General features: G+C 53.0%; 2 protein-coding genes across 4 annotated transcripts in view; one reads left to right on the top strand and one right to left on the bottom strand.

Moving 5' to 3' along the window:
• ABCG8 (ATP-binding cassette, sub-family G (WHITE), member 8) overlaps positions 1-13,890 on the bottom strand; it is a 19,349-nt gene extending 5,459 nt beyond the window's left edge. Inside the window, exons 1-7 of one of the 3 annotated variants that reach the window (XM_005864763.1) lie at positions 13,632-13,649; positions 10,678-10,733; positions 8,632-8,733; positions 7,164-7,314; positions 3,078-3,316; positions 2,489-2,621; positions 2,107-2,376 (exon numbers count right to left, since the gene is read on the bottom strand). In XM_005864763.1, the coding sequence (XP_005864825.1) occupies positions 2,107-2,376; positions 2,489-2,621; positions 3,078-3,316; positions 7,164-7,263 (742 nt within the window). In that variant the 5' untranslated portion in view covers positions 7,264-7,314; positions 8,632-8,733; positions 10,678-10,733; positions 13,632-13,649. Of the gene's footprint in view, positions 1-2,106; positions 2,377-2,488; positions 2,622-3,077; positions 3,317-7,163; positions 7,315-8,631; positions 8,734-10,677; positions 10,734-13,631 lie in introns of all 3 variants that reach the window. The other 2 variants (XM_005864764.1, XM_005864765.2) reach the window with 2 other exon arrangements.
• Positions 13,891-14,081: 191 nt separating this feature from the next.
• ABCG5 (ATP-binding cassette, sub-family G (WHITE), member 5) overlaps positions 14,082-15,285 on the top strand; it is a 17,679-nt gene continuing 16,475 nt past the window's right edge. The window contains exons 1-2 of the mRNA XM_005864766.2: positions 14,082-14,235; positions 14,831-14,952. Of these exons, the coding sequence (XP_005864828.1) occupies positions 14,090-14,235; positions 14,831-14,952 (268 nt within the window). The 5' untranslated portion in view covers positions 14,082-14,089. The remainder of the gene's footprint in view (positions 14,236-14,830; positions 14,953-15,285) is intronic.

Raw genomic sequence — 15,285 nt, 5'->3', positions numbered from 1 at the left:
AGGCAGCTCGGGAGGAGGACATAGCCTCCCAGGTGGGCTGGCCCCGCCGAGGCCGAGCAGTCTGGGCCCCTGAAGTTCTAGTTCTCGCTGTGAGTTAGTGATTTGGCTCCTCACACAGCCTGCCCACAGGGGAGGGATGTTTCAGCTGGAGGTGCCAGGGGCCCGTCAATGACAAGGAAAAATCTCCCTGTCCCCGGGTGGGGGAGCCAGTGTGACAAGCTGCAGAACCAGCTGTCCCCTCCCACCCCACGTGACCCTGTGAGGACACGGGGAGCCCAGACCACAGCCTCCTCTTACAGGGCCGCTGCAATGCTCGGAGGGCACATCTGGGGGGGTCACACCAGGGCCTTCCTAGCCCAGCCCCCGCAGGCTCCCTCCATCCCTCCCTTGGCTGGGGTTACCCCTGAGCCTCTCTGCCTCTTCCCTCCTCCATCCTCATGGCACCTCTCAGGGCAGGATCATGTCTAGGAGGGTCTTGTGAATTGTGACGTGGGCCCTCGGTGTGCAGGGCTGGAGCTCAGGACCCCAGGCTCTGGGCACCGCTAGGCTCTGCCCACACCCCCCAACACCCCGTGAGGGTAAGGGTCTTATCGGCAAGAGCCGCCCCCCCCCCAAAAAAAAGATGATAATAAAAAGTAAAGAAAAAGCAAGTTTTTTTCAGGTCTGATATGGGTGTTTGACTTCTGGTAACCCCGCTCCGGGGTTACTGCAGTTCCTCCCGGTGGCAGGTTGGCAAGTGCCCTCTGCCCCCTTATCTGGGGCCAGCTGGCCTGAGGATGACACACTGGCAGGAAGCCCGGCTGGCACCTGACACAGGGAGGGAGGGGGGTGACTTCTAGGTGAGTTCACACCGTGCGAGGGCACAGGGTGAGGGCTGGCGGGTGGAGAGAGTGCCCGTCCTCCTAGGGGAGGGCTGGAGGGTGGACGCTGGGAGGAGGAGGATGGGCAATAGGGCCCGGAGTCAGGGTGGGGCTGGCACACGGGCTGGGAATCCCAGTTCTGTGCCTTACAGCTGTGCAAGGTGTTTAACTCTTTGGATTCCCGTCTTCTCATCTGTGCGGATAGAGGTGACCTTGGCCTGGCAGGGCTGTGAGGGTCAAAGGGACACCCTGTTTGGTGGGGTGCCCCTGGGCCCTGTGTCTGCCCTCAAGGAGGGGGTCCCTGTCATCATGCTTATGGTAGGGCCCTTTCTACTCCAGGCCGTCCTGGGAGAAGGCTGGGCCCGCAGTCAGCTGTGGGGTGCGCCGTGGCCGCTGCTTCCCCAGCCCTGGCACACGGGTGCGGCCTGCCCAGCAGCACCGCGTTCCCCCGCACTCAGGGCTGGGCACCTGCTTTCAGGGCCGGCATCTGGGAGGCAACTCTCCCCACAGGAGTGAGGACAGTGTCCATGTGTCCCCTGAGGGCCACAGGCTGAGGGCTCAGGACCCAAGCAGAAGGGCCTCTCGGTGCTGGCAGAGCCATTTCACATCTAGAGGTTCATTGGCCGAGACCACCAAAGGCCCCCAGCTGGCCTGCGCCTGGGGACCCCCCCACACACCACCCCGTGCCTTCTGGCTCGATGCCTCTGTGGATGCAGCTTTAAGATTCCCTGGAGGCCTCCCAATTTCAAATATCCTGTTTCTGTATAGAGCAGTGGTTCTCAACCTTCTGGCCCTTTAAATACAGTTCCTCATGTTGTGACCCAACCATAAAATTATTTTCGTTGCTACTTCATAACTGTAATGTTGCTACTGTTATGAATCGTAATGTAAATATTTGATATGCAGGATGGTCTTAGACGACCCCTGTGAAAGGGTCATTCAACCCCCAAAGGGGTCGCGACCCACAGGTTGAGAACCGCTGGTATAGAGGCTGAATAAAGGCCATGATTCCAGACATTGATCCAAACTCTCTTGGATTCCACCCGCTCCAGCTTGGCACCCGTCGAGTTTTTAATCTTGTGTGTGCGCAGGGGTGGCTATGTCAGCAGCTGCCTTTTCCAGGCCTCGTTTCTAGCATTTGATGCTAGCGCCCATTCTGCCCATCCCCACCCTCGGTCCCGCCCCCTAATCTATCCACCAGGCTCGGGGGGGCCCTGTGTCCCAGGCCACGGCCTGGCTGGCTCACCGTAGAAGTCAGCGGGGTTGCTGTAGCGAGGACAGGGGTGGCCAATGGCGGTGAAGTACTGGACCATGTGCTGGGCCGCCCCCAGGTAGATGGTGATGCCCGACGCCATCAGGAGGACCAGGTCGAACAGCCGGAAGATGTCGGAGCGCGGCTGGTGCAGGGAGATGAGCACCAGCCTGTTGCCCTTGGCCAGCCGGGACAGGGTCTTCACCAGGTTGTGGGCCGTGAAGCTGTCGAGCCCCGAGGTGGGCTCATCCAGAATGAGGATTCCTTCCGGGGGAGAGAGAGGAGCCTGGTAAGTGGGCAGGAGCCTGTCTAAACCAGGCTAAGCCAGGTGGGCGACCCAGGCCCCTCATGCCCGTCCGGCACCCACAGCCCTCACCTGGGTTCCACAGAAGCTGCACCCCGATGCTGACTCTCCGCCGCTCGCCCCCCGACACCCCCCGCACGTAGGTGTTCCCCACGCGCGTGTTGGCGCACTGCCGCAGCCGCAGCTCCGCGATCACGTCGTCCACCTGAGGACCAGAGGGGCCCGGGCCTCGCTCAGGGCCAGACGTATTTTGCTCCAAAGTATCAAAACACCTGCGTGTCTGGATGGGTTTAAAGCCCCAGCCTTCGTTTCCCTGATACACTGTGTCCCCTGACTCTGCCCATGTACGATGTCGTGTGTTGGGAATGTGGCTGTGTCTTGGACACAAGGCAGTTGGACAAACACTCAACATGGAGGACCACAAAACAAACGCTCCTCACACATTTTGGCACCTGCTGTGAAGGGAACCAACTGGGCTGAGATGGCTTACAGAGGGCTATGGGGCTTTAAGGGCTGGTGAAGGGCAGGGCTGAGCCTACAATAGATGGGTGGATGGATGGATGGATGGATGGTGAGCTGGGTTGTTCAAACCACTGGTGGCTGGGTCCTGAGGCAGATAGAAGGAGGATGTTATGGTTTTTGGGGTCATGGGGTCAGTTACCCTTTTATCACGCTGGGCCTGGGAGAAGGTTCTGGGCAGGCGCAGCTGGGCCACGAAAGCCAAGGTCTCGCGGACAGTCAGGTTGGGGAGCAGCTGGTCGTGCTGGCGCACGTGGGCCACAGACTTCCTCACCAGCTGGGGCGTGCTGGGCTGCCCGTTGATCCAGATTTGACCTGACTTAATTTTGCCACCGTGGCCTCGCCCAGTGATCACGTCCAGCAAAGAGGCTCTCCCACAACCTGCAAAGCCAACAGAGACATCCCTGAGATCACAGAGTCTGCGGGGCCAGCCTGGAAGCCACGGTGACCCTGGGCTGTCAGTCCTCACAGAAGGGACCGGTCCTAGGGAAGGGGCACCGCACGCAGCCCTGGATGGGGCAGCCCAGCACTGGAGCTCCAGGCCTTTGCCCACAGCCAACCTGAGCACAGTGACGCGGGCACAGTGATGCTGGGGGCTGAAGCCAGGCCCGCCAGGCGCTGAGTGGCAGAAGAAGGATGGAGTTTGGGCTGCCACAGGTCTGCCTGTGCCTGGAGTGTGTCCCCTCCCTCGGAAGCAGGGCTGACATTAACTGCACAGGGAAGCTGAACTATTTGGGGCTGGCAAATATGCCAGTGGCATTTCACCATTCAACTCGTTTGGCTCAGAAGCTGGCTTTGTGGGAAGGACTAATTTGAAGAATTAATAGGGTGTCTTTTAAAAAATGTGAAAGTGAATCTATTTTCAGAAATTAGGGAGAAAAAATAGAAAAGAAATAAATGTGGTAATGATTTTAAAACTACAGCACAGTGTACATGTGTGTTCTGAGTTCCTCTCCACCTTTTACATGCTATTATTTTAAAAAATTTTTAATTGATTTTAGAGAGGGAGGAAGAGATAGATAGATAGATAGATAGATCAATTTGTTGTTTCACTTATTTATGCATTCATTGATTCTTGTATGTGCCACAACCAGGGATCAAACCCACAACCTTGGGGCATTGGGATGACGCTCTAACCAACTGAGCTACCTGGCCAGGGCCTACATGCTCTTATTTTTATCAGTGATACTATTTACTCTCTCTAAAAAAAAACAACAACAACAACACAACAAAACAATGATCATTGCACACAAATGCATACCACCCACTTCTGAATGACGTAGAGATCGCTGTCGTTTGGGGAAGTGTCACATTGCACCAGGATTCCGGATGCTCGATGAGACTCTTTCTTTGACAGCCATTTAAACCGTGAAAGAGAACTGGAACAAATGCATACCACCCACTTCTGAATGACGTAGAGATTGCTATCGTTTGGGGAAGTGTCACATTGCACCAGGATTCCGTATGCTCGATAGACTCTCTCTTTGACGGCCATTTAAACTGTGAAAGAGAACTGGGCTCAGGATCTGAGAACACCTTTTGGGACAGAGCTGGAAAGAGCCTGTCTGCTTGCCCCCAGGTGGGAGCCTGCCTACAAATCCCTTTTAGAGAGCAAGTCTTCCAAGCTGTTTCCAAACAAGGAAGGTGCCAACACACGTCAGGTAACAGGTCCTTGGCACAAGCCAAGCGCCTCCTGCAGGCAGCCCCGGGAACTCTGTGCAAAAAAATAAAAATCGAGAAGCTTCCCCAGGGACCCTTCTGCACAGGGATCACAGGTTTTCGGGGTAGAAAGGGAACTGCACGCTGCCTCCTGGGTGCACCTCTTTCAAGGTCCCTGAGAACTGAGGTGGAGCCAAGTAGCCAGGAGAGAACCGAGAGAGGTGGGCTCTGGCCCTGCTCAGCCTCGGACATCAGCTCCAGGCTCTGGGAGCGCAGGGGACTTTGCCAACATTCGCCGGGACTGTGGGATTCCCAGTCAGGAGGGGAAAGGCCATGTTTCCAAAACAAGACTTGGTGAGTGTTAGGTCACCTCTGACCTAACACTTTGGGTGCTGGCGCCATTTTAGGGCTCAGCCCATCTGGGTTTCCAGATGACCTAATAAATTCATGATTCTTTACCCCTTTGGGCCTCGTGCGTTCCTCCTTCGGCAACCCCAACAGTGAGAGCAGTGGGTGCCTTTCCAGCATTTGGTACGACTGGGGAGACCCTCCTGAACCAGGAGCAAACACTTGCATTGGAGATCCTCATAAAAGGGATCTCCGAAACAGTAAATTCATTTATGGGAGAACACCTTTGGCACTGCTGATTCATAGAAGACGCTAAAATGCCTGGGCTGTTTTATTTTTTAAATTATAACTAGAAACTGATTAATAAAATAGATCCAGACACATAGAAGCATGGAACAGGCTGTGTAATCTCAGGGGGAGTCGGTAGGTGGGTGGGAAGAGATCAACCAAAGAACTTGTATGCATATATGCATAACCCATGGGCACAGACAATAGTGTGGTGAAGGCCTGGGGTTGGGGGCAGGGACCCGCTAGAAGGAGTCAATGGGGGAAAAAGGGGACATATGTAATACTTTCAACAATAAAGATTGAAAAAAACTATAACCAGAATTATTTTGTCCGAGTGGAGTAAATGTCACAGGTATTATTGATAACACTTTCTAAGAAATCATCTTAATAATTTCTGCCAAGTAAACCCGAAGCTAAACCCACTGAGCCTATGGTCAAAGGACCTGGAGGCTGCTCAGTGCAGCATCTCCCAACCAGGGATGCTGACAGCTGCCGGGCTCTGGGCAGCGAGATGGCCTGGTCTCCTAGATCAGTGGTTCTCAACCTTCCTGACGCCGCGACCCTTTAATACAGTTCCTCATGTTGTGGTGACCCCCAATTTCATTGTTACAAATTGAACATAATTAAAGCATAGTGATTAATCACAAAAACAATATGTAATTATATACGTGTTTTCCAATGGTCTTAGGCGACCCCTGTGAAAGGGTCGTTCGACCCCCAAAGGGGTCACAACCCACAGGTTGGCGACCCACAGGTTGAGAACCGCTGGTCTAAAGAAACCATTCTCAACACAGCAATCAGAATGCTTCTTTAAAATGTTAATCAAATCAAATACAGTTGGTCTCATTAGTGGTTATGGTCCATAAATTTGCCACAAACCCTGAATTAGAGAATATTGAACCACTGCTCCAGGAGAAATACAGGGTAAGGTTCTTGCCAGACTCTGGTCACACTTGCATATGAATCAATACATAACCATGTTTTATGAGTGTTTCTATCTAATGATGCTGGTTTAATATATATTATTGATTCGGTAACATTGAACTCAATATAACTCATGCCTGTAGAAAGCTTATCTAACACACCCATTTTTCTCTGTAAGCACATCACAGCTTTCTTGCACTTTGGAACATTAGGCAGTGCTTCAGCACTATGCTTGGGAGCCTTTTTTTTTTTATCCTCACCCTAGAATTTTATTTTTTATTCTTTTTATAAATATACTAGAGGCCTGGTGCACAAAATTTGTGCACTCACGGGGGTCCCTCAGCTTGGCCTGTGCCCTCTCACAGTCCGGGGGGCGGGCAGAAGGCAGGGGAAGACATTCTAGAAATATGGAGGGCTAGATAATTTGAAAACCCTCCTGTGAAGATGCTTCCAAACAGGTAAGGAGAAAGAACGGTAGTAGACAATGATGACAGTGGACTCTGGTCTCCAAGCCCCTTCCACCCCGCCTTCTGCAAAGCCAAGTCTGGCCCGTGGAAGTGACTGTTTGAGGCCCTGCAAGCATCTGGACCTGTGCAGATGATTGAAGTTTGGGCCCAGAGTTGGAGGGGCTGTGTCTACCTACTGTCTGACCGTAACCGGAATCTGATTGTGGGGGAGCCATGAGTGCTCTTGTGGTGGAGGAGTCCCCTGAAAAGCTCATTCACTTCTGAAGCTGCCTGAAGGTCTTGGGAGGTTTTTGACTTGTCTCAATACAGGTGTTACACTGCAGCTTCAAAAGGCTCCGTCCTGATTCCACACCAAGGCTTCTCAGCAATTGCCTGAGAGCTGGGAATGGAGCAGCAGAGATTGGAACCCAGGTCTGTCGGCCCCAGAACCTGTGCTCTCTAACACTCTGCTGCAGTGTTCTACTCGTCAGTAAGGGTTCTGTGAGAAGCATGCATCTGTCCAAGGGACCATTCTGCATCCCACTACCTGCCCTTCGCGGTACCTGAGCTCCCTATGATGGCCAGCATCTGCCCACTCCTCACTTTGAAGCTCAGGTTCTGGATGCCCAGCTCACAAGAGTCCTTGTGAGAGGCCCAAGGCATCTTAAACTGAGCCAGCTGCTCAAACCAAGGCACCTGGGAGGCCGCGTCCACCTGTGGGGAGACATCAGAAGGTTCCTCAGAGAGCTGGGGGCTCGGCAGCTTCGGGAGCTTCTGTTCGGCTCACTGCAGGAGCCCTCCTTCTGCTGATATAACAGGCCCCTGGGGCTCCCCACCAGGCTCTACCAGGCACGGAGGCCGAGCCCACCCTCCTGAGAACCTGGAGCTGCCATTTCCAAGTCTGAAGATAACACATGGGGAATGTGTGTAATAGCAGAACAGAAATAAAGACACCTGAAGTAAAACGATGCCTTCACTCAATAATAATAGGAATTTACCAAATGTTTACTCTGTGCAAGGCCTTGTATTAATCAATTTATATTCATTATCTCATCCAATCTTCATTGCAAACCTATTACCTGGGTATGATTGGAATCCCTGTTCTAGTAAAGCTCAGAGCAGGTAAGTGCTAGTAAAGCACAGAGCTAGCAAGTGGCAGTGCAGAGAGAGGTCATGGCATGGCTCATGAGCTCGTCCCAACTCACCTCCTCAGGAAGCCAGAACTGGGCCTCCATCCCCGGCCCCACCGTATTCCAACTGGGCCACCTGGGGCCTGCCCCTGGGGAAGTGTGGGAAAGGCACTTGCACTCTGATGTTGTATTAGCTCCAGTGACAGTACATTTAAAAAAAGATTCAAAAAGTGAAAAAAATCTACCTAAAGTCTGTAGTGTAGTGACTAGTCTCCTACCACTGCAATACCTTCGTTTTGATAACTGTGCTGTGGCCTACGGGTAAGCAAGATGGTAACATCAGGGAAAGGGGGACAAAGGGTAAGGGGAACTCTGCACTACTTTCGCAACTTTTTCAAAAGTCTAAACTTGTTTCAAAATATACAGTTAATAAAGTGTCTTAGAGATTTTTCTCCCCACAGGTTCACACAGTTTGCTTCAGGTTTTAACACAGGTCTCTGTTTACGCCTGGAAACCCCCGTGCCGTTGAAGGGACCTCCGTGGGGCTTGCACCCACCCCGTGGGGCAGTACCACGGACCCTGCTCTGTCTTTGGGAGCAGAGGGCCCCCTTCCCTGCCACGTAGGCAGCGGTTCTCAACCTGTGGGTCGCGACCCCTTTGGCGGTCAAACGACCCTTTCACAGGGGTCGCCTAAGACCATCCTGTATATCAGTTATTTACATTACGATTCATAATAGTAGCCACATTACAGTTATGAAGTAGCAACGAAAATAATTTTGTGGTTGGGTCACAACATGAGGAACTGTATTTAAAGGGCCAGAAGGTTGAGAACCACTGCACGTAGGGGACTGCTTGGCCCTCTCTGCCCGCTCTTCCCACCTTGTTCTCAGGGTGCCTCTACCTGGTAGCTGAGGCCCTGGACCTCCAAGGTGTTGGACGGGCCACTGTAGGTGAAGTACAGGCTGTTGTCACTTTCCGAGGAGAACAAGCTGTCCTGCAGGCCCTGCAGGGAGACATGACAAGGTGGGGGGCTCTTTCAGAAGCTGCCGAGGACACAGGATAAGCTGGGGGAGGCCCGGCAGGCGAGAGCAGCAGCTAGTGTGGCTGAGATCCCGAATTGGCAAGACATGGATTTGGGCAGGCGGAGAGAATGGGAGCCTCGATGAGGGCACATCTCCTCTTCCCGTAGAGACAGCTTTAGGACATCCCTCACCCCCCACCCCCAGTCCAGCTCCTGGCCCCAGAGAACCTCCACTGCAGGCTGGTGGGCCGTGAACCCAGGCGGCCCATGGTGGATGAGAACCGGTCTCAGGACTGGAGGGAGCTTTGTGAGCCTCTGTGCTCTGGGAAGACCTGAGCTGGGAAACGGCCTTTGACTGGCTCTTCCCTGCGTCTGACTTGGTATCTCCTAATGTCCAACAGGCTTTACATATCAGCCTGTGAGAGGAAAAGCGCTAGTCAACAAGCCAACGCTCCAAGTTTATGAGGACACCATCCTTAGGAGAGTTGCATCTTATTTTGATGAGGAGTTTTGCGCAACAAAGCTACTGAAAATGCTGATGGGAGATTTCAAAGGAAGTCCCTTTCTCCTTATTTTGATGAGGAGTTTTGCGCAACAAAGCTACTGAAATGCTGTTGGGAGATTTCAAAGGAAGTCCCTTTCTACCTGCTCCTGCTGTTCCTCCTCCTCCTCCATCTTGTTGCTATTATTGTTGGAGTGGTGCTGTATTTGAACGTCCATCAAACAAATAGATGTTTTGTGGTATCAGCTGATACCTTTGAATGGTACTAACCATCTGCAGATCTGAATTCCTTCTATTTTATCAATTCAATCATTTAATCATTGCAGCCTAGAAAAAAAGACCCTGCCCAGGAAAAGTTTCCGTTTTTTAATGCATTCAAATTTCCCTCTATTCTGCAGGGCAGGGAAAAGTATGTACTCGATAACGAGTTCCTGTTGCCTCTAGTCTCCTTCCCTCACAGGCGCCAGTCGCACGCGGATGCATTCCTTCAGCCAATCAATCAAGCATCCAACAAACACCTATTGGGAGCCCACGTCACGTTTCAGGCATGGACTGTGGGATGTGACCGTGGAAAAGGCAGTCTTTGAGAAGCTTAGATTTTAGCGGGTGAGATAGGCGATTGGGATGGAGCAAGACAGGCAAGACATAGAGGCAGGTTGGCCTCAAGCAGCCAGGCAGGGTGTATTTTCGCTCTGTATACAAGGTGCTGTGTGGGAAAACAACACGACTTATGGTTTCTGTGAAAATAACACCAGCCAGTCTTTGTGAAAGCCTCGCTGCGATGGTGGAGGCGAGAGGTCCTTGGAACGGACCTTCGGAGCAGTGAGTGGAAGGAGATAAATACAGGTGACAGCCAGCGGCAGGCCCCCTGCGAGAGGCCCACAGATTTCTGGGAGAGTCTGGAACCAGCAGACCATCGCTACTTACCTAGTTTAATGTTAGAACTACTACCATTAAGATCCTAAGTTATACAGGAAAACATGGGAAGATAAACAGCTGATTCGGCAGAAGCACTATCTTTGGGGAACAGAACGGAGAGGGATATTTAAGGGAGGAGGGTAAAGGGGGTTCGGGGTCGGGCTCTTGGCGATTACACGAGGGTTCACTATTCTTTCAACTGAACTGTCTGAAATATTTCAAAATGTGTTTTTAAATGGAGAGAGCTGGCCAGCGAGTAGAACTCCAGCTTTCTACTCCTACCTCGACCACCAGCTGCTAATGCCTCTAAGACATGAGCCAGGGGTGGAGGTGGAGGAGGTGAGAGGGTCCGAACCCTCGGAGGCAGAGAAGTAAGCTCCTGGGAAGACCAAGAGCAGATCAGAAAGCTGCTGGGTTCTAGCCCGGCCCGGCCCTGACCCTCCCCTACCATCCCTACCACCAGCATCCGCAGCGCCTAGCTTTACCATTTAATTTTGTTACCTTACCAGAGAGTCTACGGGCTAATAAGCATCCTGTTTGCTTGTTTTTAAACAGCAAATATCTGCAGGAAGGATAGTAGTCAATGAGTATAAGGCATGAGTTAGCTCAGAAATTGCTTCTGCGAACAAACATCTGGCCCTCCCCAGGTTAGATTTCCGGGGGAGGGGCTGCTGAGAAAGGAAAGTCGGACAGTTTGGAATCTGGAGGCAATCTCAAGCCGGCGGGGGGGTGTCCACTTTCCAGTTAGTTAGGCAGGTGCTCTGAGGAGGTGAGGGTGTTGGGGCTCAGAGGAGAGAGCATCCCCTGCGCCCTGGACCGGTTGGGGCAGCCCAGACCCCAACCACCCTCAGGGGACTGTGCCTTCGGGAGCAGCACAGGCAGCTGGACTTTCCGAAGAAGAGCATCTGTGGCCTCTGTTCCATGTGAAATATTTCCCTGGGCTCCCAGGAAGGATTTGTGAGACTCTTCCTGAGGTTTTGACAAACTCGCTGTATTTTTCAAATACTTAAATATCTATTCGGCTGACATCTTAATCAGTACGACTGTCAGAACATCACTGGGATTTCTGACAGGTGACACCCAAAAAAGCAAAAGCAGGTTTATTTGTAGGTAACCAGCTCGGCTCCTGCTGGGCTACACTGTAATTTCTCCTTCTATTAACTTCTGATCAAACTCCTCAGCCGGAGCATAGAGAGGGAGACTGGGGAGCACAGAGCACAGGGTCCTCCGTCTGAGATGAGGAGCCCGTGCCCTGGACAAGCCGTGACGTGCTGAGGACACACACAGGCTTTGCTCTCGGCGGAGGGGACCAGCCGGGCCCTTTTCTAAAATGTCCTGCTCAGGTCTCACACACACAGCTCTGCCCTGAGGCCTGGGCCCCTCTCATCCTCCTCTGGGCAGGATCCCGCCCATGGACTGAGGCGTCTGTGACTAAGGACACTGGCCGCCCCACGGACCAGAATCTCAAAATTCCCCTGAGCAAATGACCGCAAGTGCACTCTCAGGGCCTGGGTGGACCTTGCCCAGGCCCCTCCTCCTGACGGACAGTACTGCCCAACTGGGCGCCCCAGGCCACGGCGGCATCTGTCTGTGGAGAGTGTTTCTGGAATGTGGGTGGGCCGGGTGGGTGTGTGAGGTCACGTGTGGAGCTGGGGGTGGGCAGAGGAGGGAGACAGGCTGTGGTTTGGGCTGGAAGCTGGTTTCCCTGGGATAGCACATTCTAGTTGTCCCTCCAAGAAGTTCTAGAATTTTTATTTTATTTTTAATTTATTGGTTTTTAAAGAGAGAGAGAGGAAGGGAGAGGAAAAGAGGGAAAGAAGGAGAGGGAGGAAGGAAGGAAGGGAGGGAGAGAGAGAGAGAGAGAGAGAGAGAGAGAGAGAGAGAGATTTGTTGCTCCGTTTATTGATGCATTCATTGGTTGATTCTTGTACATGCCTTGACTGGGGATCGAACCAGAAACCTTGGCTCATCAGGATGATGCTCCAACCAAATGAGCTACCTGGCCAGGGCTGAAGTCCTAGAAGTTTTAAATTTACACCTGGCATTCCAGGTTGTGGGGAAGGTACATGAAGGTAAGAGGATATAGACACTATTTTTATTTAATAGTTTTTAGCTTAACTTTAAAATATCTAGACATATGATATGTAGCCCTCATCTTCTGGTTCTCTTGGCACCTCGAGTAACAGGATTGGAGAAAAGAGAATGGGCACCACGGATTCCTGCCTGCATTCCTGGAGGTCGGCTTCCTTAGCCATGGTGGCTGCACTGTCAGACCCTCTAGGACAGTGGTTCTCAACCTTCTGGCCCTTTAAATACAGTTCTTCATGTTGTGACCCAACCACAAAATTATTTTTGTTGCTACTTCATAACTGTAATGTTGCTACTGTTATGAATCGTGATGTAAATATCTGATATGCAGGATGGTCTTAGGCGACCCCTGTGAAAGGGTCGTTTGACCGCCAAAGGGGTCGCGACCCACAGGTTGAGAACCGCTGCTCTAGGAGAAAGTCAGCCACCGTGGAGTTTACATCCTGGTCAGGCTGTGAGCATGGCAGTCACGGCTCCTGGGAGTCATTTCCTGCTGGGCTCAGCCCGTGGGCATTCCCAGAGCATAGCTGGTCATCTGCTGTGGCGGCGAGCTAACCAGGAATGGTGGGTCCCTTGGGCCTGGCTCAAGTCAGCAACTCAAGGCCAGTCAGGTGGCTGTGGCCTTGCCCATGGTGTGTGGCGTCCTCGGTGACTCTTGTCTCTCTCTCTTTCCCAGAGGAGGCAGACACAGGAAGGTAGGGTCGGGTGAGGCAAGGTGGAGGGTGGGGATCCTTTCAACCTTCCCATTTAGCCTCCAGCTTCAGATCCTGCCCACACCCCAATTTTAGTCAAAGGCCATTTCTCCAGTGAGCATTTCTTTTTAAAAAATATATATATTTTATTGATTTTTGACAGAGAGGAAGGGAGAAGGATAGAGAGTTAGAAACATCGATGAGAGAGAAACATCGATCAGCTGCCTCCTGCACACTCCCTGCTGGGGATGTGCCCGCAACCAAGGTACATGCCCTTGACCAGAACCGAACCTGGGACCCTTGAGTCCGAAGGCCGACGCTCTAACCACTGAGCCAAACCGGTTAGGGCCAGTGAGCATTTCTTATGTGGAATGAGGGCAGAAACCTTGGACCCCAGCCTCTCGGCCCCTGGCTGTCGCCTGTCCCTTCCAGCTCTCTCTGGGATCGCACAACTGCCTGCTGTAGCCACATTTTGAGCATAAACCCGATGTTCCCACAGACGTCACCTGCCATCCGGTCTCATGGGTTTACTGCTGCTGAGATTCTGAGCTCGACTCCCAGGAAATGGAGTCCAGCTGCCTCGGTCTCATTCTACTTGTGGACAGAAGGTTCCCGAGGGAGGAAAATAAGGCCCCATTCACCCCCACCCAGCAGGATGGAGGTGACGCCCCATCACTCACCGAGGCATCCTGGGGAGCAGCCCTGGTCTGCAGCCCTCTGTTCTCTGGGGCCGTCTGAGCCATGGGGCCCGGCAGCGTCGGCGTCCCTTGCTGCGAATGCTTTGGCCCTTAGCTGCCACCTGCCAGCGCCAGTGTTTTCTCTCTGTCCCGGAGCTGAGCAACCTCTGGCCCTCGCTTGATGAGCCACTGTCTGTCTCCCAGCATTCCTCTCTGGCCAACCTTCCCACACACACAGCATGTGTGCTCTGCCCACTGCCAAGATAACACACGACTCTGGCTAAAGGTACATCAGATAATGCCATCTGTGGCCAAGCCCCTTCCCGCCGCGGGGCAGGCCCAGCGAGGGACTCCGGGGCCCCGTGAGGAGCCGGCGGGCCGTCAGCTGCTGGCTCCTCCGCCCAGGCCACTCCGCGAGGTCAGGCACCAGAAAGCCCTCCTGTCTGTGCTGCCTGTTGACCATGAGTGAACTCCCATCCTCGACCCCCGTGGGGCCCTCAGGACTCCAGCTAAGCAAAGGCCCCCGGGGCTCCTCGGAGGAGGCTCCTGCAGCTGCATCAGAGCCTCGGCACAGCCTGGGCGTCTTCCACGCCTCCTACAGCGTCAGGTAAGCGGGCGACGGCCTACTCACCCCTCTGCTGGCTTCTCACTGATGGGGGGCATATTTGGAGGCTTTGGCTACCTCTTCAGTGGATCGAGGTGGAGAGAAGGGAGGGAAGGGCTGCCAGTGAAAAAGGAGGAACAAGGGTGCACGGCCCCTCCTCCTGCCACAGAGGACCTGGCAGCTACGCCGAACACGGCAGCTGTGCCCTGCCTCGTGCCCCGGTGCCCCTTGCCCCTTCCCATGTGTCCCCCTTGTGTACGATCTGTTTGATGTGGATGGAGAGGGCTTGGGGATTGGGGTGCTTGCAACAGGAGGTGCAACGAAGACTGGTGAGAAAATGCAGGGTCAACCGAGGGATAAGCAGCGTCCTGCTTGCCACCTCCCAGCCACCAGAGAGCTGGAGCGCAGAGCAGCGGCCGGCGGGTGCTTTCCAGAGGTGACCCTCGGCCGCTACTTGCCAGGGTCCGCAGAGGAGGACACTGAGGCTGAAGGACGCTTAGCGACGTGTCCAGACATAACTGGCATCAGTGCTGGGGGACAAAGTGTGGCCCCTTCTAAGACCCCACTCTGCTTTTCCCTCGTGGGATTTCCTTTAAAGCTACCGCGTCGGGCCCTGGTGGGACATCGCATCTCGTCGGCAGCGGTGGAACAGGCAGATCCTCAAAGATGTCTCCTTGTACGTGGAGAGCGGGCAGATCATGTGCATCTTGGGGAGCTCAGGTAAGCTCTAAACTCTCGCTGAGGATTCAGAAAAGGCTGTGTGGCTTGACTTGAACCCCACAATGAGGAAACAGGTTTAAGTTGTAGCAGCGTTCCTAATAAGTTTGATATTGGAATGAAATCTAATGACATGTCTGACTGTGAATGCAAGCAACCTGGTACTATTGTGAGACATTTAGAAAGATCCTTGAAAAAGTCCTGCCTAACATGTAGGTTAATTCATATTTCTTTTTTTAAAATGTATTTTTATTGATCTCAGAGAGGAAGTTAGAGGGAGAGAGAGATAGAAAAATCAATGATGAGAGAGAATTATTGATCAGCTGCCTCCTGCAT

This window comes from Myotis brandtii, unplaced genomic scaffold, assembly GCF_000412655.1.
Source record: "Myotis brandtii unplaced genomic scaffold, ASM41265v1 scaffold191, whole genome shotgun sequence".
NCBI lineage: Eukaryota > Metazoa > Chordata > Mammalia > Chiroptera > Vespertilionidae > Myotis > Myotis brandtii.
Note: the sequence above shows the minus strand (reverse complement) of the source record. Positions and strands in the feature narration are given on the sequence as shown.